At 44.4% G+C, this 25,415-nt stretch overlaps 3 protein-coding genes across 21 annotated transcripts in view; 1 reads left to right on the top strand and 2 right to left on the bottom strand.

Moving 5' to 3' along the window:
- The window catches only part of LOC126040632 (GON-4-like protein), a 31,112-nt gene extending 25,206 nt beyond the window's left edge, over positions 1-5,906 (top strand). For 4 of the 5 annotated variants that reach the window (XM_049805351.1, XM_049805356.1, XM_049805353.1 and 1 more), the window contains 7 exons: positions 95-238; positions 548-667; positions 965-1,078; positions 1,554-1,761; positions 2,694-3,486; positions 4,003-4,105; positions 4,702-5,906. In XM_049805351.1, coding sequence (XP_049661308.1) covers positions 95-238; positions 548-667; positions 965-1,078; positions 1,554-1,761; positions 2,694-3,486; positions 4,003-4,105; positions 4,702-4,851 — 1,632 coding nt within the window. In that variant the 3' untranslated portion in view covers positions 4,852-5,906. The remainder of the gene's footprint in view (positions 1-94; positions 239-547; positions 668-964; positions 1,079-1,553; positions 1,762-2,693; positions 3,487-4,002; positions 4,106-4,701) is intronic. The other variant, XM_049805354.1, reaches the window with a different exon arrangement.
- MSTO1 (misato mitochondrial distribution and morphology regulator 1) lies at positions 5,472-9,884 on the bottom strand. 7 transcript variants are annotated; one of them, XM_049805368.1, is made up of 14 exons: positions 9,695-9,884; positions 9,361-9,484; positions 9,242-9,296; positions 9,080-9,155; positions 8,833-8,877; positions 8,373-8,511; positions 8,132-8,249; positions 7,902-8,036; positions 7,638-7,790; positions 6,938-7,069; positions 6,590-6,774; positions 6,248-6,349; positions 6,026-6,144; positions 5,472-5,787 (listed from the first exon to the last, which is right to left on the bottom strand). In XM_049805368.1, exons 1-14 carry the CDS (start codon positions 9,807-9,809, stop codon positions 5,549-5,551), a joined length of 1,737 nt encoding a protein of 578 aa, XP_049661325.1. In that variant the 5' UTR covers positions 9,810-9,884; the 3' UTR covers positions 5,472-5,548. The 7 variants fall into 7 exon arrangements, with proteins under 7 accessions (XP_049661325.1, XP_049661326.1, XP_049661327.1 ...); XM_049805369.1 differs by having other exon boundaries at positions 6,248-6,346; XM_049805370.1 differs by having other exon boundaries at positions 8,833-8,881; positions 9,708-9,884.
- Positions 9,885-9,910: 26 nt separating this feature from the next.
- On the bottom strand, positions 9,911-25,405 carry DAP3 (death associated protein 3). Of its 9 annotated transcripts, none has more exons than XM_049805384.1 (14): positions 24,702-24,833; positions 23,798-23,825; positions 23,073-23,119; positions 18,192-18,314; positions 14,896-14,997; positions 13,972-14,080; positions 13,430-13,522; positions 12,852-12,982; positions 12,353-12,433; positions 11,783-11,941; positions 11,319-11,378; positions 10,518-10,607; positions 10,156-10,273; positions 9,911-10,031 (listed from the first exon to the last, which is right to left on the bottom strand). In XM_049805384.1, the coding sequence occupies exons 1-14, from the start codon at positions 24,816-24,818 to the stop codon at positions 9,946-9,948; spliced, it is 1,344 nt and encodes a 447-aa protein (XP_049661341.1). In that variant the 5' UTR covers positions 24,819-24,833; the 3' UTR covers positions 9,911-9,945. The 9 variants fall into 9 exon arrangements, with proteins under 9 accessions (XP_049661341.1, XP_049661340.1, XP_049661338.1 ...); XM_049805383.1 differs by having other exon boundaries at positions 13,430-13,550; positions 13,922-14,080; positions 23,798-23,860; positions 24,702-24,808; XM_049805381.1 differs by lacking the exons at positions 23,798-23,825; positions 24,702-24,833 and adding an exon at positions 25,318-25,405 and having other exon boundaries at positions 13,430-13,550; positions 13,922-14,080; positions 23,073-23,118.
- Between the last annotated feature and the right edge of the window lie 10 nt (positions 25,406-25,415).

Below are 25,415 nucleotides of genomic sequence, written 5' to 3'. Positions count from 1 at the left end.
ATAAGCCCTGGTGTTCCACTTTGAGAAATCCTTCTGAGAAGAATGTGACAATATGGAATGAAACACTCATTTTCTCTGGATTTCTCTTTTTCAGCTGAAGACCCAAATGTGGCAACTGTTGAAAGGACATGACCACTTGCAGGATGAGTTCTCCATTTTCTTTGATCACTTACGGCCCTCAGCCAGCCGCATGGGAGATTTTGAGGAGATCAACTGGACAGAAGAGAAGGAATATGAGGTGGAGCAATCTTTTCCCCAAGACCAGAAAATATAAAAGCAGAGATACTAGACATGTTTGAACTTGAAGAACTCAAATTGAGACTGCATTTCCAGAGAGAGGGAAGCAGCAGGGTGGGGTAGCTGTTGGTGGACTGAAGCAAACTTTTTTCAAATTTTTTTACAGCATATTTATGTCTCTTCTAACATAATTGAACTTGTCATGTCCTGGAACTGAACTTAATATTCAGAAATTCATGGGGAAAATGAAGTTTGGTCTACTGAAGAGCTATCATGATAGAGCAGTTTTTGTGTGTTTCTTCTTTTGTAGTTTGATGGGTTTGAAGAGGTGTCTTTGCCAGATGTAGAAGAGGAGGATGAACCACCCAAGATTCATGCAGCCTCAAAAAATAAGAAGCGTAAAGAGATTGGAGGCCAGAACAATGACAAGGTGGGCCTGGGGTATCTCACTAGTCCACATATCTGGACTCTAAGCAAATGCATGCTCACAAGGATAAATGTGTTGATTTATCACACATGACATGACAACAGCCTAAAAAGATTGAAGAAAGGAGATTGAAATATTTCCATTGTGCTTTGCTTGCTAGCAGCATAATTGCTTTAGTTCTCTCTGGGTGTGCGCAGAGTGCCACTCACCCCTTCCTGGCTCCCTCTGGGGTTAACCTTACCCTGACTGTCATCTTTGTGTACCATGCATCTTTGTCAGCTGGAGTATGTCTGTTTCCAGGAGGTCGAGTGGGTAGATGGGACGAAGGAATGTTCCTGTTCCTGCCATGAAGGGAGTAGTGATCTCAAGCTAAAGAAAAGCAAAAGGAGGACCTGCAGCCATTGTAGTAGTAAGGTTAGTTGATAGGCCAAGTCATTGGAGTGGTGAGTGGAAGGTAGAGTCGTGCCAAGAGTCCCCCTGATGTGGTGATCTGTCCAGCCTTGGGCCTCATGTCTCCAAAATAATGTGTTGAGGAAGCAAGTAAATCAAAAGATGACCAGTAGTGTCTCCCTCTTCGGAGCTCTGACTGCACTACCTGGCCTTCTGTTGTCTGTCCCCTCACTTTCTACTGCCCCTCCTTGCTATGCTAAATAGTGTTAATTTCAATGTTCTTTTGAGGTAAGAATAAGCTTTTTTAGTGGAAGATGCTTGTGTGGCCACTATGTGAAAAGAACTCTGCCTGTTCATAATAATAAAAAAGATTCAGCTTTCTAAATGCAAACCAAAGCCTTTTTTAGGATCAAGGAACACTTTGGAAGCAAAGGCTGAGGTGTTTGGTTTGGATTGATATACCACATCTGTAATTGTATGCCTCTACATTGATTTGCAGGTATGTGAAAACAAATTTTACAAAAATAAAGATTCTCAGGAGCTGACTGCAAGCCTTGTTCAACAAGAATCAAGTCCTCAGCCTGAAGGGAGGGATTCTGGAATGTCTAAGGAACCTGGAGAAGAAAGCCTGGAGAACAGAGATGAGAGAGAGGATGTCCAGAGCAGAACAAAAACTGTATCTAGGAAAGTGGACTCTCTGGCTTCAGGTATGTGAAAGTCTTGTGTACAGACAGGTATATCCTTATCTCCAAACTGGTTCACACAAAGGAAGATAGGTTTAGGACTTTCTAACACAAATTTATTGAGATAATGAGAACTTCTAATAATATTTTCTCATTTTTTTTCCTTGTGTTCATCCACTCTGGATGCTCTAAACATGCATATATCCAGTGCATTCCCTTCAAAAAAAAATGCTTTCCTGACTAGAGAAACATTCTCCCCTTTTCAGAATGATTGCTCCATTTAAGTTTCTCTTGCTAGCATACTAATCCCATTCCCAGTAGTACTAGTCCATGATACTGTGTTTTTTTCCAGTTTTCATTTTAGCACAGCAATTCAAAATCACCATCTCTCTAATCTTCCTTTAAATGGTCTCCTTCAAGTTACTTGTTTTTCCTTCAGTCTGGTACAGACAAGGGGAAACATGATTATTGCAGGATAAATAATCTGAAAGAGATCTCTTCCTTTTTTCAGTAACCATGTCTCAGTTAACACTACTGTTGGAGACAATGCACAGGTTAAATACAGTAGTTTAAATGAAACACAACCTGATGTCTAGTTTATATTGGTTTTGTAAATAGGGTGCCAAGAGCAGCAATGTCTTTCACTTGAGAATTTTGTTCTGGGCAATGCACTTAAGCTTTTTCATGTGTTTATCACTTCTTCACACAGCAGCTGGTTGCAGTAACCCACAATGGTGAAGAAAATTCACTGCAGAGTGCCTTTGAAGTACAGGATGGGTAAACTGCAGATAGCATTACAAAGCTGCTCCCAAACTGTGTTCTCATTTACAGTATTATGCTCTACAATTAAAAAAAAAAAAAAAAGCCCAAACAAAAAAACTCTTAAAAAAGAACAAAGCTTCCAGATGTTTTTCTTACTAACAGCTCATCCAAACTTGTTTGGGTTTCTTAATCAGGATCTCACCTGGAAGGAAAGATTGCCTCCAGCAGACATGCATCTTCTGAAAAAGCTGCACTGCCTGATAACCAGGTTCAAGAAGCAGGTGTCAGTGCTGTTGTGAATACTGCAAAGGACAGTGATTCTTCTATCACTGGCCTCAGATGGACACATCTACAAAAAGCTACTCTAATAAAACTACCTCAAGAAACCAAAGACTGCCCTTGCACTGTGGGAAGTGAGAGTGAGGGACTAAAGCAGCAACATCAAGGAAACACAGATGCTTCCCTTGGGCTGAGCAGAGATCTGCTGCTGTCTTCTTGTTCTGCTACAGTAAAAGGCTTAACGGGACCCAGTTCCTCTTCTGGAAAGAGTGTATGTCAGGCTGAAGGGCTTCATTCTGATTCATCAGATAAGCTCGCTGTCTTTGGTCATGCTTCAAAATTAGGTGGGAAAGAATTTGAGGGACCACCTTTGCCTCTGGAAGGAAAACCTGAAGCAAAACAGGGTTGGATAACACTGGGTAGAAAACCAACACTGGGTAAGAGCTGCAGCTCACAGTCCCCTGATAATTGCATTTTGGAAACAGATATGGGCTGCACTGGAAATTTGCCCGAGAGCAGATCAAAGTCAAATGCAAACAACTGCTTCCAGATGCAGCAGCATTCTGAGCAGCTAGAATATAGAGTGGTTACTGCCTCCCTGGAGCAAAAGGAAGAGGAGCAGCAACAGCAGCGAGTCACAGAAGCAACTGTGTGTGCTAAGAACAGCAAAGTCAGCTCAACTGGGGAGAAGGTTGTCCTCTGGACCAGGTATAGCTGCCTGAACTGCATCTTGCATCCTTTGTGCATTCAGTATTTGGCTTCAGCTTTCATATTATAGCGTATCCTTTATTTTCATTTTGTATGCCCATTTTCTAATGTCTTCTGCCCCCTCCCTTGTTTCCTCTAACCACAGTCTGTCATAGCTGCCGTCTTGGTCCTATGAGAAACACTGTCTGCTTGTGGCTGTGTAATTATTGTAGCACTTCAGGCTGGGAAGGAATTTTTTTTCCCTCTGACTTCAAAAAGCTTAAAACCAGGCTAAATGCAGCTCTGCTTAGAGATATGTCTTGTGATAGGTGGTGGTAGTAATAGTAAAGGAACAAGCCTGCTGGACTTGCTCTGTGATTGTTATCCTTACTTGGGAACAGGCCTCTTGGGCTTGTGGTGGTTGAAGTGTGTCAATGCTCGTTTTCAGCTATTGTAATATTGTATTTGTTAATATTGTAATATTAATGTTAATATTGTAATATTGTAATTGTTAATAGCTATTGTACTGTTTTGCAGGGAGGCTGACAGAGTCATCCTCACCACCTGTCAGGAGAAAGGAGCCCATCTGGAAACATTCCATGCCATCTCACAGAAACTAGGCAACAAGACAGCTAGTGAGGTGAGGGATTGGTGTGGAAAAGCTTGCATCTGCTACAGTGAATGGGGAAAGGGTGGGAAAAGGAAGGAAAAGTGGAGGTTTGCTTTCATATAGTCTCCCAAACTTAACTTCAATTTGATGCTGCATCAGAGAAAAATATTCCTATTTGCAAATAAAAAACCAAAACCAACCCTGATCTTTTCCGGTGCAGCCAAAAATCATGACTGCTACAGTCCTCCTTACATTAGCACCGATATTCTAGCCTTGTATTTGGTAACAAAATTGTTTCAGTGACTGCTACATGCGTCTTTAGCCTTCTGCTTCAACACAAAGAATCTGTTGGGTTTTGTCTCTTCACCTTCCTTGTATTACTGCCTAGGAATCTTCCCAAACTGCCAGTTTTTTACCTGCAAGTCAGTAGAATATAACTTTCTTCCAAAGAAGACAGAACAACCCAGTGCTCTTCTATTTCTATTTTCCTTCATGATCGAATCTTCCATAAAATGTGATTTATTTTAACATAAATGCACAAAACACCCTGAACTCCATAATGTGAAATTTCCATTTAATACTGCCTTTTAGGTCACTAGTTATCTTAGATTTCCCTTGTTCTTCAGGTATCCCGCAGGTTCAGAGAACTGATGAGGCTGTTTCATACATCCTGTGATGGGAGCTCTGAAGATGAGGAGGATGCAACTAGTACCAGTAACACAGACCAGTTGTCAGATAAAGATCTTCTGCTTTCTGAGGAAGAACCTGATGACTAAGGTTATTCTGGCCTGATAAGCTACTGACTGCATCAGAAGGAGAGTTGTTTGCCAGTTTGCTGCTAGACAGGTGCTGTGGATAAAGGAAAAATGTTTGCACAGGTACTTAAGATAGCACCTTTTTGTTGTTGTACACTTCTGACAAGCTGCAGTTCTCAATCTGTATCAAACTAAAGGAATGAAGAAAGGGATGAGGGTGATAACATCCTCTAGAACCTACATGGGGAGCTGCAACAATTAAATGACAGAAGTGATGCTTGTGGACATTGACCTCACTGCATGGTGAAGATGGGCCACCAGCCTTTGAAAAGAACATGTAAATATTGTATGATAAGATGTCTGTTTTCATGTGGAACACACACATGATTTTTTGTAAGTTTTCCCCTTGTGTTGATTGTACATGGGAAAGTTACAATCTGAATTCTGTATTTATTGTGTGGTCTTATTCTAACAGGCAGAGCAAATTGACTTTGCAAAGTTTTTAAAAAAAAACAAACATACAAAAACAGGCCCCAAAAAAGCAGCTTTCCTCCTTTACAACACAACTGCAAGTAGCTGGAGAACTTAAGCCAGCCTTTGTAGCAGGATTTTACTGAAAAGAAAGTAGCAGTTGGGCCATCTTTAAAGCTGTTCCCTTTATTTTGAAGGTGATTTTAAAGATATTCTTACTTCCACTATCTCTAGTAATAAAGATGAGTTAGTCTGCATCTGCTTCATCTTCAGATTCATCTGCTTCAGAACCCATTTCATAGCACTGGGATAGAGTTCTTAGCTCTTGTAAGGCCTCCTGGAAGTCATCCTGTTCAACTCCAGCAGAGAAGAAGCTCGGCCATCGCCGTGTGTTCAATTTCTGTAGATCCTTGTATAAGCTGTAGAGGAGTGTGTGCAGAACTGGTGAAGACTGCAGGGCTGCTAGTACAGGGATGCTTTCAACAGCTGCAGGGAAAAACATCTTTGTTCAAACAGACCCTGTTTTACTTTACAAGCAGTTGCTTTACTTAAACTCAACATAGCAGAAAAGATGCTTAACACTAATAATTTTTGCCCTACAAACACTCAAAAGTGTGTTGTGTGTGTTTGTTGGGTTTTTAATAATTCTCTTTTACCTCTGTTAGACCCTGCTTGCCCCCCACATGATCTCTGTTGCAAAGTAAGTTTAAGAGGCACTTGTTACCTGCTGAGGAATAACTGGGAGGTTTGTCCAGGAGGAAGCCTTGTCTGGTCAGAAGAGGAGAAAAAAACTGGGGGTACGGAGGTAGGGTGTTACATGGCTGCTCAAGCACATGGGATGTGCTGTAAGGAAGAAGGTGAATAAAGTTATCCAAAACTTGCTCTACCTTCAGTTTCCAGTTACTGTTCCCTGTTCTAAAAAAAAACAACCAAAACTGTTACCAACCTGAATGCCCCAGGAAACACAGTGTGTAAATAATGCTGCAGAATCTGCTCAGTGCTCTCATAAGCATGGAGTGGAGAAGTGGCCTGCTTTTCTGGACAGCTGCTGCAAAGAAAACCAATTCATGGTTTTCCAGGGGATTTGACTGAAAATGTTGGTGACTCAGCTGCTTTTTAGCTGTTTTGCTATAAAGTTAGTAGCATCTAACTGGCTAGATCACTACTAGACATTTTTTTCTTCATTCGCCTGACTCTCCTAATAGGATTGTGAATTACTTTATTGAGAAACCACCGCAGTTGGTGGTGTGAGTTCTGAAGGGAAAAGTGCAGTTGAAATGCTGATTACCTGATGTGGCTTTCTTTGCAAACTCCTCGTAGCACAACAGACTGAGCAAAACAGCAGCTGACCTTCTGCTCCCTACATGAAGACAGAAGCTTCCAGGGCATGTCTTGCTGGTAGGCACATAAAGTATCAGGGAGCGAGCAGCCATGTAGAGCAGGAAAGGGAACAGAAGCCCACGCAGCCACAACCTACAAGTCAGAGAGGGGGAGACGAATCACAGTCTAGAACATGCTCCCCCCTGTCCTGTTACGTGTGTATGTATGGATGTGAAGCAGAACACCAGCTCTTGCCCACAGCAGTAGTTCAGGTAGAACTGAAAGGATTAGAGGTTGCTGTTCTCTATGCCCTTACCTTTCTCCCAGAGAAGTTAAGTGTTTCAGCAAGGTGCATCATAGAGCCCTGAGAGGAACAGAGCCGGTAAGGAGCTGTAAGGGTGTCAAGCACCGCTGCCAAAATTGCGCTGCTGTGGTAGTTAAGTGAAGCCTATGGAGGGAGACACATGGAAGACTTACAGGACAAGTTAAATTCATCTGTTCCTTAACTCATTTTTGTGTACTTAACTTGAGCATATTGTAAACTGTGCTTTTATATACGTTGTGTTTTAACAGTTATTTCAGGTTTTGGATAAGCAAGTGAACTGCTTGCTAACAAATGATCTGTTGCTGTTTTTCTTGACAGCAGCTTCTTAGTGCACAGACAAGGCTGGTGTTGCATACTCAGCACGTGAAGAATAATTGCAGTAAACCATTTTTTTCAGTGCCGAAACTGAAGGCAGTAAACCAATGGAAAGACTGCAAAAAAGAAAATGTGTTAAATGTTTTTTAAAGGATGAAAAAAAACTATGGGAGTGAAAAGTTGGCAGTTAAGTCTCTGCTAACAGTGAAAAAGCAGGGAAAAAACCTTTTCTGCTTAGTAGAACACCATCATGAAAAACAATTGCTAAAACAACATAGCTGTAGAAAACACTTTTGGAGAGTGGTATATATCTGCAAGAGCTGAAAGCCAACCATGGTAGGTGTTGTTTCTAGGTAAACCACTCTACGGTACATACATCATAGTTTATATATGGAAATGTAACAGGAGGTTGTGGCTTGATTCCTAGACTCCCACTGAGTGACAGGGGGCAAAAGAGCGAGCTGTGACTGGAGAGATGGACAATTCCTAGGGCTGTGTTCATCAGTCTGTAAAAATTCTTCTGAGAACCCTGGGGGGAAAAAATCCAACCATTAGAATCTTAAAGATGCAAGCAAACAGTCTAATCCAGATTGGGCATGGAAGCATCACCTGTTGTTTTGTTTCCCCATTGTTTACTTACTCCCATGTTACTCATAACTGGAGTCAAGCCCCAGGTCAGGATTCCTTTTCCTGAATACTCATCATAGAGCAGTTCTGTCACCTTGGCACCAACTCCAGAGAATCCATTGTGTAGGTCACAGAGGACTTGAAACCCCTGTGTAAGACAATGCCGGGAGCAGCTGAGATTCTACTTAATCTTGAACAGAAAGTTTCTTGAAAGAAAACAGAGTTTGGACTAAGCTGTCAAACCTGCAGATAATCACACTCTTCAACATAAAAGTGCAACCGATCTTCCAACTCCTCTATGCAGCCAGGATCCTGCAGGAGACTTTCACCTTGTCCAAAGGCTTCTAGGCAACCACACTCCCTAAGAAAGGGGGGGGGGGGGGGGGGGGGGGGGCTTATTCTATGCCCTCTTAATTTTTCCTTGAAGCCAAAACTAAGATCCTGTTCTGGACAACAGATTCTGAATGAAACCTTTAGGACATACCCATCGTGCATGTACTGACGGATGACATAGATGCTCTTGGGATGCAAGTGCACGTTGAGGTAATCGGACCAGACCCGCATGCTTCCACCCGAGTAAACTTCCTGGGAAACAGTGAGTCGTGAAGAGGCAGGAGATGTGCCTGGAATGAGAGATGTGAAGAGTGAAGGTCTTTTCAACTCTGAACATCCCCTTGAATAAACAAAACCAGCTTTTTATCTTGTCCAGTTTCTTAACTTAGTTGCTGCTCTATGACCCATCTTTCTGCAAGCAAAGAAATCTTATCCCATAGTTTTCCTTCTCCCCGCATGCTCATTCACTGATCAATTGTCCAGCTGTCACAGGGCTTGTTCTGCCTTTCTAGATAGAGCTCTTTGATCCCCGTAAGTAAACCAAAGCCGTCAGGACAGCGCAAACTGGACAAAACACAAACCGGTAATGCGCGGAAAACGCGCGCACACACCTTGAACTGAAGCACTGGAACTGCCTTTTCTGTCAGAGGAAGCATCTTCCTAAGGAAAAAGCCCCGGTAGGGCAGTTACACCATGCTTTGCCTCATCCTCCCACGTGTTACCAGTCAAGAAGTTAAAGCCCACGCCGCGAGTGAAGTAAACGCGAGAGGAGTCCGGGAAGCACCCGGCGGGCTCCGAGCAGCGCTTCGTATCCCGGCAGCCGCTGCGTCCCGCCCGCCCCGCTCCGCCCACCCTCACCGTCCGGCTCCCGGCGTCCCGCGGCGCGGAGCCCCCGGCCGAGGCGCGCTCCAGGTAGGCCGCCACCTCCCCGTCCCTGCAACACAAACCGGCGGCAGCTGCCGGCGGCCGCCCGCCGCCGCCCGCCCGCCGCCGCCGCCGCCGCTCCCGCCCCGCACTCACCAGGCCACCGGCGCCTCCGTGCCCGCGCCGCCGGGCCTCAGCGCGCCCACGCCGCCTGCAAGAGAGGCCGGTCACGGCGAGGCCGCCCCGCGCCAGCCCCCCGCCCGCCCCGCCGGTACCTTTCAGTTCCAGCGCCACCAAGCGCGGCGTGTGCGACTCCCGCCCGCCCGCCTCCCGCCCGGCCCGGAGCAGAGCGGCGGCGCGGAGCTCGGCGGCCTCGGCGGGGCTGCGCAGCGCGGCGGCCTGCGGGGGAAGGGGAAGCGGTCAGACCCGCGCCCTGCGCCCCAGTCCCAGTCCCGCCCCCGGCCCTCAGCCCCTGCCGCCCCGCTCCCGGCCCGCACACCCCGCCGCCCCGCTCCCGCTCGTCACCCCCTGCCGCCCCGCGCCCGGCCCGCACCCCCCGCCGCCCCAGTCCCGCTCGTCACCCCCTGCCGCCCCGGCCCCCCCCCACACCTGCAGCCCCCACCAGTGGGCGCCCACGCAGCCCGCGTAGTGCCCCAGCTGCAGCGTCACCGCCTCCCCCGGCATCCCGCTCGCACCCCGCTCCGCCGCGCCACCGGTGGCGCATGCGCACCACCACCCCCACCCCCCCCGGCGCAGAAGCCGGAAACGCCTCAGTGGCGGGGCCACCCCCCCCCCCCCCCCAAGGAGGCGGACACCGACAGTGGGAAGGAGGCGCCGCCGGCGGTCCGGCCTTTATTGCGCTAGAGGGGTCCCGCCAGCCGCTCCAGCTGCCGCGGGTTCGAGCCGCTCAGGAACCGCAGCTCCTCCTTGCCGTCCTCCGTGCGCGCTGCAAGACAGAAGGTGTGTCGGGGCCGCGGCCTCCTCCGCCGGGACCCGCCCACCGCCTCGGCGCAGGCAGGCCGGTCCCCGGGCTGAGGCTCCCGCCGCCCTCTCCCGGGCAGGGCGCTGACCTTTCTCGTGCTGCAGCCACTTGCGATCGAGGTAGTAGCCGTAGCAGCTCTCGAACTCCCTCGGGCTGTAGTTGGGGACCGGGACGGGGACGAAGGGGTCCAGGGCATCGAAGCCCTCCTGGGAAGGAAAGCCGGGGGTGAGGCCCCGCCGCGGGCTGCAGCACCCGGGCACGGGCCTGGGCCTCTCCTTGCTGCAGGACCCGTCTGGGATGAGCTCAAGCAGAGTTATTTCAAAGGAGAATAAAGCTGTATGTGATCCAAAGAGCAAAGGCTGCCACCCTGAACTGAACACAGTTCCCAAACCAGGATTTCTGTTCGTTTCCCAGTGTGAAGGGGAAAAACGAGAAGAGGCCAGGACTCACCTTTCCCAGCAACTCCTGGGGCAAATAGGCAGAACTGGGTTTGAAGAGAGAGCCGGTCTGGCTGAGGGTCGTCACAATAGCACCTCCGCTCTAAAAGGTAGATTAGAAACCCTTTTAGCTGCAAACGCAGTAGTTGTGAAATAGTTATGGACTGATTCTAAATAAATGAGGTGGTGTTTTTTTGATCTTACAGTTACTTCAATTCCAAAATTCTATATAATGGACTTCTTACAATGCTCCTAACTATGTTAAGCCTGGCTACTCCAAGGACACAGGCAGAACAGGGAATACGTAGCTGGTGTTTCCAGTGCTGGCATTTAAACGTGTCATTCTTACCTGTAAATGACTTTTCTATTGAAACAACTGAAATACTTTAAAAGGGACTTTTCTATATACTTTTGCATCTGAAGACTACCTGTTAGAGATACTAGCATCCAGAGGATTGAAAAGAAGCAAAAGGAGTTGACCGCCTATAGCAAAACATCTAGAAATGAAAAGTTCTCGTTAGTTCAAAAAATCAGAAAGCATCATAAGGGTTATTAAATACCTCTAGCTCAGGGTCATAAACTGGAGTTTGGCACGGTAATCAAGAAAAGCATTGTTACATATCTGACCTGTTCTTATTTCTCTTTGGATGATGTCAGAAATGCTGATGAGATACTAACCCTTAACAGTCACATGATGTTCATACTCTCCTTTGCTGAAGCAACAGTGTGATGTTAGATTTGTAGCTTTACACTTATCAGCAGGTAGTTTTAATTGCTGAGAATAACACACCCAAAGGTACAGACTGGAACTCACCCAATTATTCATCATCATCTTCCTTAGATTGTACACGAGCGTCAGCTCCTCTGGAGAAACCTGGTAAAGATTGTCTGCATCACTTTTTTTGCCATCAGTTTCAATCTGAGACATAAATGCCCGTCCTCTACTTTAAATTAGACTGGAAGGATCATTTGCATCCTTTTGGTGCATTTTTTTCCTTTGCTTTTACTTAGCGCTGTAGCATTCAGCCTTAGTAATGTTACATAGAGAACTGCCCAAACCTTTCCTGCTGTAACAAGACATATGTGCACTTTTTTCTTACTGAGAGAACTTTCTTCAGTAAAAATTGTCTAAAGCACAATATGAATTTTTCAGGTCCCTCCAAGCTAGCAAAGCCAAATGTATGCCTTTCAGGGATTACTATAGAACTTAAAAATTAACAAAACGCTCTCCCTTGCAGTAGGAATGCAGAAATATCATCAGGACAAATCACTTCTTACAGGGCTTTTGTCTTCCTTCTTTAATGTAGTCCTTCCCCAGAGCGCGTTGACACCGTCCACTGCCACAAGAAGTCGGAATGAGCCAAGATGACATTGCTGCTTTATCTCTTTCAGCACAACCCCTACAGCATCGCTGGCATTTCTCACACGAGCTAAACCCTTTAAGTAGGAAAAGGCACATCACTCAGGTTGGTTTTCTTGTTAATACATAATGCTGGCAACTTTGGGCATTGTCTGCCCTTTCTAAGGGGGAAGGAAGATAAAACAACCGTCAACAGTCTGTTCATTAGTTTCAAAGGAGCAATCTGGTCTAAGGTACTGAGCATTAAAGACATAAGAATTTTCAGATTCTAATTTTTGCTTCTACCCAAGTTCTCTGTACAACTTCCTTTACAGATCCATCAGATCTTCCACAATGTTTTTTGTAGCCACCCTGTTGATAGGGAAATGCCTTTCATTTCCTAGAATTCGTCTTTGTAAGATCTTCAGAAGCAATTTGTTGTACATATGCAATGACAGGATCTTCTAATAAAACGTGAGACAAAGCCAGAAGCAGTTGTTATTCCTTACCTGTTCCACCACTTCACCCAATGGTCTGCCCTCCTCAGTGCTTTCTCGTTTGCCCCACACATATTTTTTTTGTGTTTTTATCTGCAGTAAGAGAATTACAATTAGATTGGGATATAAGTAGTGCAAAGGCAGCTTGGCAAGTCTGGATGGCAAGATTCCTGGTTCTTTGCCAGTGTTAGAGTAGTGCAGAATCTGGGAGAAGTTTTCATTGCGAATAGCCATCCCCACAGGGGGGATTTAAAGTACTTATTTTTCCACAAAAATTGAATTCAAGTGAAGGGTAGGGTTTGTGGGTTTGTATGCAAGGGTAGGGTTTGTGGGTTTGTATGCAATGTGAGCGCATGCATTAGTACATGAAGCATTTCTTGAAAATTAGCAAATCTAGAATTTGCATCAAGGTGCTCAATGACAGAAAGCACGTGCGCTTGCAGTCCCTGAGAGATGATTCTGTGGGTAGTTCTTAGCTACTAACCAAGACAACTTGACAGGCTCTACAAACCTCTTTTAGGAAGCGCTCATTTGAGGTTTTGAAGTTCTTGAGCCAGAAGGATGCTTGCAAAGGCTGATCAAGCCGTTCTTTGTTGTAAGAAGACTGTATAAGCTCCCTGCAGTTTTTCACCCAGAGATGAGCTGTAAGCAAAATAAACCAGTTGCCTTTTGGGGTTTTTTCCGGTCAAAATAATTGTATGAGTTGGGTGGTGGTGAGTGTGTTTGTATCTCTTATCTTTATTCTGCTACACTGCTAAGAAAAGTCTGCCATCCTTAATGGAGAAGACTCTCCCTTGAGAACAGAGAAGGTCAAACAGACCCACACACAGCACGTCTCCTGTCATACTCATTAACAGTGGAGAAAAAAAAGACAGTCAGTCTTTATAAGCATGTGCGAGCAGGTGAAAATAACTGTAATTATGTTCTACTTTATTTGGGGGGTTTGTGCTTTATAAGCCTTCTCCACTATGGAAAAAAAAAAAAAGATAATTTGCTGTGGCCTACCCTACACCTTTCTCTTGAAGCAGCATCTTCTGGATCAGCATGCATATTTGATCTAATAACACAGACAGCCATCAGTATTCTTACCATCTGGGATGTGCAGCACTAGCCAGCCTTGCCTTGTGCAGTAGTGAACCACGTGACACAGAGTCATGGTTTTCCCTGTTCCTTTCTCACCATCTCCAACATGGATTGTCAAGGAAAGTCTCTGAAAAACCACTTCAATTTATACTTGACTGTAATTCTTTCACAAAGGCATAAAGGAAGTTCAAAGGTCATAAAAGCAAGGATGGCTTTTGTTCAGCAGCAAACCTAGCCTAAAGAGTTCCTTCTCTCTCTATCCCCCTGCTCCCCTACATCAGAGCTGATTATTCCCACTCCCTTAGTTGTGCTGGTAGCCCTGTTTGTAGATCTGTGCCATAAGCCAAATCGGGCTTAGAATAAAAGTATACAAGCTTTGTGAACTTCTCAGACTAGCTTTACTGACAAAAGACACATAGCAGAACCACTTCCTGAAGACTAAACAGCAGTGGTCGTCAGCACAGGATCAAAACATCACCCTCATCTGCATAAACTCACCTGCTTGTATTTAACTTGCATTCTACCATCAAGTAAGTGATAAAAGATACAGATCACATATCTGACAGCTGGGTGTGCAAAGTTGGAGCTTTTCAGGTAAGTGAAAAGTTCTAGAGCTGGTTTTCGCACCATCAGGCGGGCTTCATTGAAGGTCTTAATCTGAGAAAAGGAACAGAATATGAACGTAAAGCCAGGTGCTGGCACACTACAGCTGTTCCTGGCATGATTCCATCTCTGATTGGTACTGTGCAGGGTCTGAATGTCCACTGCTCTCCCCTTCTCTACCAGGCCAGTCATATCATCACAGAAGTTTATCAGGTTGGTCAAGTGTGATTTCCCCTCGGTGAAACCATGCTGACTACCCATGATGACTTTCTTATCCTTTGTGTGCCTGGAAATGGTTTCCAGGATTAGCTGTTCCAATCAAGTTCCCAGAGACCAAGGTGAGGCCGACTGGCCTGTCAGTGAATCAAAAGTCAATCACCTAGAATTACTAACTCACAGATAAGAAATCTCTTCCTAAACTCAAGTAGGCAGTCTGTGTTAGCTGCTTGCAAAGCCTGATCCAGTCACAGCATGATCTGTCTTACAACAGAAATCAAGAGACAAGATTTTTTTTGTTGCCAATATAAACTTATTTCATGAGACAGCCTGTTTCATACAGAAATGTAACTGTGGAAAATATTCTGTAATTCATCATGTACTCAGAAGTTGTTAGAGATGAAAAATAGACGGATGAAAAATGGATAGAATGTTGCCTAAAGTGGAATCCTCACACCCTTCTGCCACTATTCTGATTAGGTTGACTCATATCTTTTAGATGTAGAAAATAACAGTAAGGACCAGGAGTAACTGCATTCTTGCAGCACATCACTCCCTCTTATTCCAACAGGAAAGCATTGTAGTTACCCAATGGATCTGGTTCTTCCCACATACCAGTCCACTCCCTACAACTTTGCTCTAAGACAAAGTACCTGCTGCTGGAACCGATAGGGCAGTCCATGTGGAAACACAGCTTTCACCTCCTCAAGTGGAATGCTATAATGGCGACCCTCATGGTGTTCTGTGTGCTTGGCCTGGGAAGGTAAAATGCAAACTGTAACACTCAGTAAAGTCCAATACCTCTTTTCGGGATACAGAAGGCCTGTGAGAATGGAACAGGGAGGGAATGCTCAATCAAAGCGAGTATCTACATGCTCAATCTACAAAGCAAGAGTCAGAAGAACTAGCATATTAAAGTAAAGCAGGAATTGTAGTATCAGGACACTACTGGCAGATGCTTAGGAAGAATCTAAAGAAAGGATATCACACCTGGCAATAAACAATGAAGGGATTCCTTGAGCTTGTATATGAACCATTCTGTTTTGTGGGCACTGGTGGCCCTATGCTTCATGACTTCATCCAGTCTTTTATTAGTCCACTTGTACTTCTGGTCACCACAATATCTTAATAGCAATATGATCCCCTTTTGAATTATCTGCCAGATTCAAATTTACTTTCTTTACGTCTGCAACAAAATTATGTTTTCTGGTTTGTTCTTTGCTGTCTCTCAGTAGTAATTCCTAATATGCCACTTACCTTGTTAACTAGTACTGGTTGCTTAAGAACTCACAATCTGTTTTCTGGGGCAATAATTTCCAAGTCCCTTGTTGTGACATAAGCGGTCAGTATTATTCCTCCAGCAGACTTGCATCGTTCTGCATTTATTTATAGTAATTACTAAAAAATACTAATAGTATTTATAGTAATTACTTTAAGAACTCTGACTGTGCACTCTAAGAAGCCGTTGTTACTGATATATGAAAATCTAATACCCATTTCATGCCTTGTTACACATCCTTGTTTTTTCCCTTCATTATTCTATTTTCCTACAAGGCAATACTTGCAAAACACTTACTTATTTACTCTGGGTCTAGTCATCAGTTCTTGTGTCTTGTATAATTAGGACAGTATATAGAGACACTATTCTGCAGTACTTCCCCGGTGACTTTTAGCAACTTTTGTGCCAAGCTGTGTCTGGCATTTTTAGCAGCTTTGTGCCAAGCTGCTGTGTCCTGCTCTAGAGTTTCTGCACTTTTCCATGGACTTAAAGTAAAAAAATCCTCCTCTTTATTCTTGTGCATGCCAATCTCTTACTTCCATTTTGGTTGATGTGGGATCAGAATATAACAACTTCCTTGTTTTCTTTATTTTGCATAATAATGATCCAAGAAAAGTAGTTTTATTTACTGTTCAGAAAGAAAAAGAAGCAGTCATTCTTTCTGCCAGCTTTAGCAGATCTGGGGGCTGATCCAGATCTGTATTCCTTATTAGCTTTGGTGTAGACCCAGGGCTTCATTTACTGAGGCCCAGAACAGGTGAGACAATACTGGTCTGGGCTTGGTCGATCACCTGTGCAGTCTGGCTGACAAATGGTTTGACCAGAATGAACGGATGGGGAAAAAAAAAAGTTGTGATGAGTACTGCTACCCTGACCTGGCTGCCTGCTGTATGCCTCATGTGGAACCATGTAAGCAGCTCTACCTACAGGTTTGAATACTGCCTGCTTTTGCCATGAATATTTTGCTTTTCCTAGTTCATTGATGGACTCTTCAGGGGCAACTGCTGCAGCTCTGTTGCAGACCCATGAATTTTCTAGCCCCAGGACTCTTGGTATGTTACTCTCCCTCCCTTTCTTCAGACCAGATTTTCAGTCTTTCAGCATGCAACATGCCTGTTGTCTTCTGCCCTGCCCTCCACTCTGAAAAGCCTATGGTAACTACACCCCTATTCCATACCTTACTGAGGAAAGGTACTCATAGGACAGGTCAATGTGTCCTGGACTGTACAGTTTACCTTGGTACAGCTGCAGGATTCAAGGTACCCACAGGTTTGCCAAACTATTTATAGGAAGAAACCATTTGGTAACTTCAGCAAACCGCTATCTAAGCTGCTTGAGTTGCCCGTCTGGTGTTTACTGGTCAGTAAATCTTAGCAACAGGAAGAAAATTTTAAGAGACTTCAGTCTTTTTTCCAAGCAGAGCTGTATTTCAAACTCTGGACTAGATTTGCTCAAGTTTTCCTGCACGTGTTGGACACAGACTAACAGCACCTCTGTTTTTGCATGGCAGTGTTATCTATGGACTCGAACAGAAGAGCAGTACTCCAGAGACCATTTTCATTCTCAGTTTCATCACTGACTTGCTGCATAACCTTGGCCAAATTCCTTCACTCTTCAGCTCCTACATCTGTAAAGTGGGTCAGTATCTTTATCCTCATGTTCAGTCACTTTGAGTTTTGCTAATGGAAAGGTATATAAAAGCTAATTCTTATTAAAAATTTAGTTTTCGTCTGGTATTAATCCATTTTTAATGGGACTTTATGGTGCACAAGTACATGTGCCATCAGAGCTATCAGGTTTGCTGATGAAGCGAGACAGCGGAGCCCCGCTGCTGCAATACGCGATCTGCAATACAGCAAGTCCGAAGAACACTGATCGGACAAATTAATAAGCAATGGTGGTTGTCGCCAAACATCAGGCCCATGAAGTCAGAATGCCAAAGCCAGTTGCCTGGCAACGTAAATGGTAGGCACAGGACAGTGGGGACAATCCTTGCCATCTGGACTCTTCTGTGCAATCTATAGAGACACTCGCATCACGTGAGCAAGATCATCTGCATGCTGCTGTTTCCATAGAGACCCCAGAGGAATCAGTATTGAAAGACTCCAATTACACAGGCAGCAGAAAAGCATCTCAAAGGCTTATTCCATTCATTTATTCCACTTCATTTTGTGCTTGAGACAGAGTGTGAGGCTGGAATTATGATGCTGGAGAGCTGTGCTGTGCTGAGGTCATCTGGGGTGTGTTTTTTATCACCCTTCATAGCCAATTTGGGGAGGTTAGTGAGGGAAGAATAACCCTGGAGTTGAAATTAATGGCGTCTGATGACAAGCTAAGCCACATCTGAGCTTCTACAATACACAGTCTATCATCTCATCTGTGCAACTATAGAGAAGGAATCAATACTTGTTCCCAGTAGCTTTCAGGCAGAGGACCAGCCCTGTCTTGTTTAAACCCAGGCAGGTGGCACTGCACAGCCACAGCCTGTTTCCCTTTGGGCTGGGGATCATGGTCTAGATGCCTATTATTAGGCCTGTGTACTCCCTTCCCCTACGTTTACTAGAACAACACAATCCCAGTAAGCACTCTGGGCTCCAGCACGTCCACAGGCAGACTGATGGAATTTAGGCACTTTCTGTCTTGACAATAACAATTGTGGCAGTAACTCACCGGGTCATTCTCGCTGGTATAGAAAACTGTTCTGGGTCTTTCTGCCAGTGTTTGGACATCCTGGCTGACAATGGAACTTAAGCAATCTTTGGCAGCCGTATGGAGGGCATATCCATGGTCCAACTAAGGAAAGAAAAAGGCAAACAGAAACAAACTTCTCAGCAGTCAAAGACTGCCAGTAAAAAATCCAGGTAGTAGTTTGTTTTGTACACTCATTGCATGCACATTATGATCAGGTCAAGGTAGCACGCAATACAGAATAGAATTCTCTGCAATTAGAATAAAAAATCATCTTTCAGACTGTAAATTCATCATGAAAAACCACATGCTTTAGAACCACATTTCACATTTAGATGCCTGCTTCTAAACCATTCCCATTCACTTAAGTCAGCTACCACCTTAAGTCATCTAGAGAGCCAAGCCCTGTACCTGGAAGAGTTATCCCCTTCAAGATTGCTTAAGAGCACAAGTACAGCCATTAAGGTCTTATTGCTGGGAAGTTCCCACAATGTTTCTGCCTACACTGATGAATCGTAGCTAGTACCTTGAAAATTCAGGCTGTCTAGTAATCCATAATCACCTCGATTATTGAGGGATTAGTGCAGTGCTGCCCACTATTTGATATTTATAATTACATTCCCTGCACTGATTTTCCTAACTGTGTGCCTGCATACAGACTCTTTCATTATAACACAGACATGGCTGAGAAACTGAAACAGCCAGCTAAGCTGATTAATTCGTTTTTCCATAGACAGACTGCTGAAGCATGCCTGTAACGCCTAGCCAAAATAGGCAAGAAAGTGAGTAGTAGAAGGACAGGCATTTTATTATGTTATGGTGAAAGAAAATATAAGCATTTCTCAATGAATAAAAAAGTGTATATTCCAAACAGAGGCTGTAACCAAAGCAAGCAAAACTGAAAGCCGCCCTTCATTTTACTGACTGGAACAGTTGCAGGCTCCAACTGTAAACAGAGCAAGTAGTTTCCCATTTTGTCTGTCTGCATAGATGAGAGTAGCCATAAACTGAAGTTTAGAGACAGGAACAGCTGTTTCAGTTCTCCATGACATGATGCAATTCTACTGTCATCCGAGTTTGCCTCAGGGGGTCATTTGAAAGCCACAAGAGCTCAGAATAAAGTGTAATGTCGGATTACCCCACATCCCATGTTCAACACACAATGGACTCCTGAATCAGCATTTCAGCATACACTCCTTTTAGGGAAGGAATTAAACCAGTTTGTACTCAACACTAGATACCTATATAACAAACTACTGCAGTGTAAATATGGAAGACCACTAAACATTCACTTTTGTCATCACATTCTTCTCTTGTTCCCACAATGTTCTTTTTCTCCTCAAATCCAAACAATCAATTAGGATGTCTTTATTTGGCTATGTTTAGTTTTCAGCCCACAGAAGTGACTTAATTTACAGCCTAGAAAAAGGCACTAAGATGCTAATTTGATACATGAATAACTAGAGCATGCAACTATTGTCACCTATTCACCTAGAAAATGTTAGCCCTAAGTCATTCCTAGCCTGGAATCATAGTCCCTCTCATTTTCTTTGAACTTCCCACATTCCCTCCTTCTCAAGTGAGTATCTTGGGACTGTAAGCTTTGCTCACAGAAAAGGCAAGCTTACTGCTCTGTGGACATCCTTTCTCTGGAGTACCACACAAATCCTTGTCCCTGACCTGTGTAACAGTGAATGAAAATTAAGCAAGGATTAACTTCTTGTTCTAAGTGAGTTCAGTTTTTATGTGCCTCTAGATACAGCTCAAGACTTTAGCTGAATGATACTTAGTCAAACCAATATTAATAATACCACTTTTTTAAAAGCACAATCTCAGAAGATCAGCAGGAGTTGGATTCTCTATGGTACAAAAGCCAGCTCCTAATAAGTTCTGTGAAGGGAGTAGAAGACAGCACAGTAAGACAGGATGCAAGTGTGAGAAGGGCTTTGTCTTGAAGCCCAGTCCTCTGTTCTTGCAGCCAAGTACATAGAATTTCTATTTTTTCATCAACAGAACATATTCCATCTTTAAATTACTACATTTTTCTCCTGGAAGGATACCGTTTTAGAACATCACTTCTTTGAGCCTTAGCATGATATGTCATCCTCAAAATCACCAGGTAGCCTTGTAGTGCTTTGGAACTTTCCCTTTGTGGACTGTGTAGCTTGCGCTGGGCTGTAGAAGCAGCTTCTAAGTACCTGGAGACATGAAATCCTTCCCAACTCTCTGAAGTGCTACAAAATCAACACAAGCTCCTGAAGTAGCGAATACAACAGTACTCAGAGCAGCCTTGCAGAGAAAGACTTGGGAGTATTAGTGGATGAAAAACTGAATATGAGCCAGCAATGTGCACTCGCAGCCCAGAAAGCCAATCACATTCTGGGCTGCATCAAAAGAAGCATGGCTAGCAAGTCGAGGGAGGTGATTCTGCCCCTCTACACCACTCTTGTGAGACCCCACCTGGAGTACTGCATTCAGCTCTGGGGCCCTCAGCACAAAAAAGACATGGACCTGCTCAAGAGGGTCCTGAGGAGGGCCACGAACATGGTCGGGGGCTGGAGCACCTCCCCTATGAGGACAGGGAGAGAGAGTTGAGATTGTTTAGCCTGGAGAACAGAAGGCTCCGGGAAGACCTTATAGCAGCCTTCCAGTAGTTAAAGGGGGCCTACAGGACAGATGGGGAGGAACTGTGTCCTGGTTTCAGCTGGGATAGAGTTAATTGTCCTCCTAGTAGCTGGTATAGTGCTATATTTTGGATTCAGTACCAGAATGTTGATAACACACTGATGTTTTCAGTTGTTGCTACGTAATGTTTAGACTAAGTCAAGGATTTTTCAGCTTCTCCTGCCCAGCCAGCAAGAAGGCTGGAGGGGCACAAGAAGTTGGGAGGGGACACAGCCAGGACAGCTGACCCAAACTGGCCAAAGAGGTATTCTGTACCATGTGACATCATGCCCAGTATATAAACTGGGGGGAGTGGGGGTGGGGGGATTGCTGCTTAGGGACTAACTGGGCATCGGTCAGCAAGTGGTGAGCAATTGCACTGTGCATCACTTGGTTTTTATATTCCAATCCTTTTATTAGTATTGTCATTTTATTATTGTTATTATCATTATTAGTTTCTTCCTTTCTGTTCTATTAAACTGTTCTTATCTCAACCCACAAGTTTTACCTTTTTTCTTCTGATTCTCTCCCCCATCTCACTGGGTATGGGGGGAAGTGAGTGAGTGGCTGCATGGTACTTAGTTGCTAGCTGGGGTTAAACCACAACAGACTCTTTAGCAGGGAGTGTAGTGATAGGAGGAGAGGTAACGGTTTTAAACTGAAAGAGGGTAGATTTAGATTAGATACTACAAAAAAATTATTTACTGTGAGGGTGGTGAGGCACTGGAACAGGTTGCCCAGAGAGGTTGTGGATGCCCCATCCCTGGAAGTGTTCAAGGCCAGGCTGGATGGGGCTTTGAGCTACCTGGTCTAGTGGAAGGTGTCCCTGCTCACGGCATGGCGGGTGGAACTACATGATCTTTAAGGTCCTTCCAACTCAAACCATTCTATGATCCTGAATTTGAGAGATACAGGCTTGCATTTTATGAATTACTGCATTTCTGTTTACAAAATTCATGCAGAAGTGCGTCTGCATTTTTAACAGGCTACAAGAATACCTTTGAGTGACCTAGAATACCACTGCTAATGCATTATATATTCTGACTTTATAGCAGCAATATGCCACTTGATCCCTCCTCCTGAACAAAGACAGTGGCTTATCACTGATCCCCTTGGCTTCACGCGGAATGCCAGAAACGTATACCCTTCTGGCTCACTGTAGAGTTCTGCATAGTAAATCCTAACATGTACATAAGGTTCTCACGTTTTCACATCATCTTTTAACACAGTTTACCCTAGTAGTGTAGAGTGGATTTTATAGTAAGTTTCCATCTGCCAAAGGACAGAGTAGTCTAACTCAGATCCCTGAAATGGCAGCAAAGTATCACGTGGTACATGGAGATTAATCACAAAGTCATGTGCCATAAGGTGGAGCTGTTCCTACATGTTTCCACATATCTTAGTCTCTAGAAAAGACTGTTTATTTCATAAAGGCTGCCATCATAAGTACAGTACTGTACAACCAGTATGTCATCTCTGGAAACAAGTAGTTATACAGTCATCCTCTTTAATGGCTGCATATCACTATGTACTAGTGCAAAAAGTATTTAAAAGACAACAGCAAACAAAATGACTGAAATTCTTTACCATTAGGAAATCATTCCAGATATGCAACATGAACCATTATGATGTTTATAATATAAGGAAGCTTTACTGATAACGTAGTGTTGCTGTGTTGTTGTGGCAGAGCTAATATTACTACACCCACCTGAAGCCCTGAGCCATCTTTGACAAAATTATCTTCCCACCAGCAGCACAGGCTTTGTGAAAGGCTGGTGGTTCTGTTCTGTATAAAGGGCTGCTTCCTTTGTATTTTCCAGCAGTGCAGAGCAAGTAGATTCTCTATTTTCCGAGAAATACTTGTATTGAAGATGTAGAATTTCAGCATTCTGGACACTGCAGAATCCTAAACTTTAGTCTTCTAACACGTCTCATTTAAGCCAACTATCCAGGCTTGCTTGCACGTTCTCTCTCTCTCTCTCCAGCCGACAGAGAAAAATGTAGAAGGAATAATAGATACAAGTTGTCCTTCTTTCCTTTGCCCATAATGGGAGTTTACACAACCACCTTATAGGAGGCACCAAGTTTTTAGATGATGAATGTAAGAAGAATCTCACTTTTATACAGTTGTAAATTGTCATTCCAGTTCACAGGACAGCTGAAATATTGGAAGCAGCATCACGCTATTACAGGACTTACCTTTAGAGGATGGTAGACGAGTCCTTTCAGACTTCTCAGCATTTTTTCTGTAGAGACAGAAGTGGATTTTTTAGGGTTTTTACTGTGTTTAATGTATCTTATGCTGGGAGAGAATCGTTCCTGCCCAAAGAGCTTAATGTCTGGACACACAAATAATTCAGACAAACTGTCAGAATGCTTTGCAGCAATACAGTTGACTGCTGGTAATCAGCATAATTTGCCTAATAAAAAAATATTCCACTAATTATGTTGCCTTTTTTTAGAGACATTTACAAAAAAACTTACTTTATAAGTAAAGATATTTCATTCATCTAGTGAGGAGGACAGATTCTTTTTTTGGGGAAGAACATCTATTTTGACAGCAGCTTTTAAGAGATGTAAGAGCGAGGGCTACACAGTGGTTTTTTTGAAGAAACTGGAATAACGCAGGGACTGAAGATGCTTCTATGTTTCCGGCTTCATCCTAATCACGTGTTAGTATTTACTGCTCAGCCATCTTTGATTACAACAGAAGAAAAAACCCAAAACAAAATACTTGAGCATTTGTGATGCAAAAATAAAGGCAAAAAGGTAAGTAAATTAGTTAAATCTGTCATCTCTGCCAGCATTCAAGGCCTTCTTCATACCACTTCCTTAGGAGAAAATAATGACAGTACCTAACAAAGATGCTTCAAGAATTCTTGGTTGCAGTAAGTTACACAATGCATTCAAAGCGAGTTAATTACCTTGTAATTCTTTAGGAGGAATAGCTGTCTTAGGGGAATTGGTGATTAACTGCAATGTTAATGCTAAGCAAGACAAAGATGGTTTAACTGCATAGAATGGCATTTACAACTGTTACTGCATAGAATGAGAAGATAACTCCACACTGATGCACACTGATTTTGTAAAGGTGCTTTACATTCTTTGATCTAACAATCAATCCACAATACATATTTGAAAAACAAGCCCCAGTTTTGCTATTTCAAGAATAAGTGAAGATATCAGACTGTGGAGGCTTTTTTAGTCATTTTACTTTGCCATGCTAGCATGTACAGCAGAAGAGGAAGGAGGAATTCCATTCTGCATGAAATGTATCCCATTTGTTTCAAATGACAATCTTAACAGTAAGGAAAATAGAGATGGGAAAGCTGTTTTCTCAAACACAACTAGTAAAATTAAGGAGTCAGAAAAATCTGCAATTTTCTGTTTATGTTGGGCACTCCTAACATTCTGACAGAATTCTGGAATGACTAGTTCAACGCCAGGTGTAAGGGCTTTTCTCTGGGGTTTCTCTATCTGTGGGAGAGGAGCTTGAGCAGAAGAGTAGATTAAAACTGCAGCCACTTCACAGATTTGTACCTGGGTCCAGTTAAAGAACTGTCCAACTCAGCATACAGTTCCATTATAGAAAAAATACTTGTCTGTTTGTGGTCTTTAGGAAAGGATTTATAGATCGGAAGGAATATTATTTGGTAGTAAAAATTGTGCAAAGAACCCTGAAAGTTATATTTGCAGACATCATTAAGTAATCCTAACCTGTCACCTCTCCAGACTCAATTAAAAACAAATTTATGGTTGCTTGCACTCTATATATTTACTACCGGCCAGAAACACAGGAGTAGAAGACAGAAACAACTCTGAGCTGACCAGAGCGTTATCGTCTCTGGACGACCGATGTCTGCTGGCCCACTGCTGTTCCAGAGACCTGTTGCCCCTTGCCTTCTCCCCAGTTTTCCCTCCCGTGTGCTCTCCACCGTACTCCATTCTTCTCTCTTTTTCTAGACGTACACAGGACTGAGATAACAGAGGCATAAAGTACATCATTCAACCCGATCTAGAAACGGGAGCCACTACCGGAAACCGGGAAAACTGAAGTTCTGTTCGTAAAACCTGCGAGGGGGAACTAAAGGCAACAACCAGCCGCCCTTCCTCTCCCGCCTCCCGTCTGCACCGGCTCCCGGCAGGCTGCAGGCCGCTTCCCTTGTCCCCCGCCGCTGCTCTGCCCCCTTCCTCCCGCAGCCTCCCTGCCGAATCGAGCCCCATTACCGCCCCGGGTCCCCACACGCTGCCGCACCGCGCGGGCCTGACCTCCGCACGGCCGCTGCCCCGGCGGCCGCCGCTCCTCAGAGCCGGGCCCTGTGGGCAGCGGCGGCGGCAGCCGCCGCCGCCGCCAAGCAAGCGGCCGCCCTGCGCGGGCTCCGGCCGCCGCCGTGCGATCCCCCCCACCCTCCCCCGGGCCGGCGCTGCGCGCCTCGGCACTCACCACTGGCGGCGGGCCCGCCTCGCTGACAGAATCCGCCGCGCGAGAGGCCGCGGGTGACGCGAGGCTGCTACGGGTCCCGGGCAGGGACAGGAGACGCG

The sequence above is a fragment of the Accipiter gentilis genome, chromosome 7 (genome assembly GCF_929443795.1).
Source record: "Accipiter gentilis chromosome 7, bAccGen1.1, whole genome shotgun sequence".
NCBI lineage: Eukaryota > Metazoa > Chordata > Aves > Accipitriformes > Accipitridae > Astur > Astur gentilis.
Note: the sequence above shows the minus strand (reverse complement) of the source record. Positions and strands in the feature narration are given on the sequence as shown.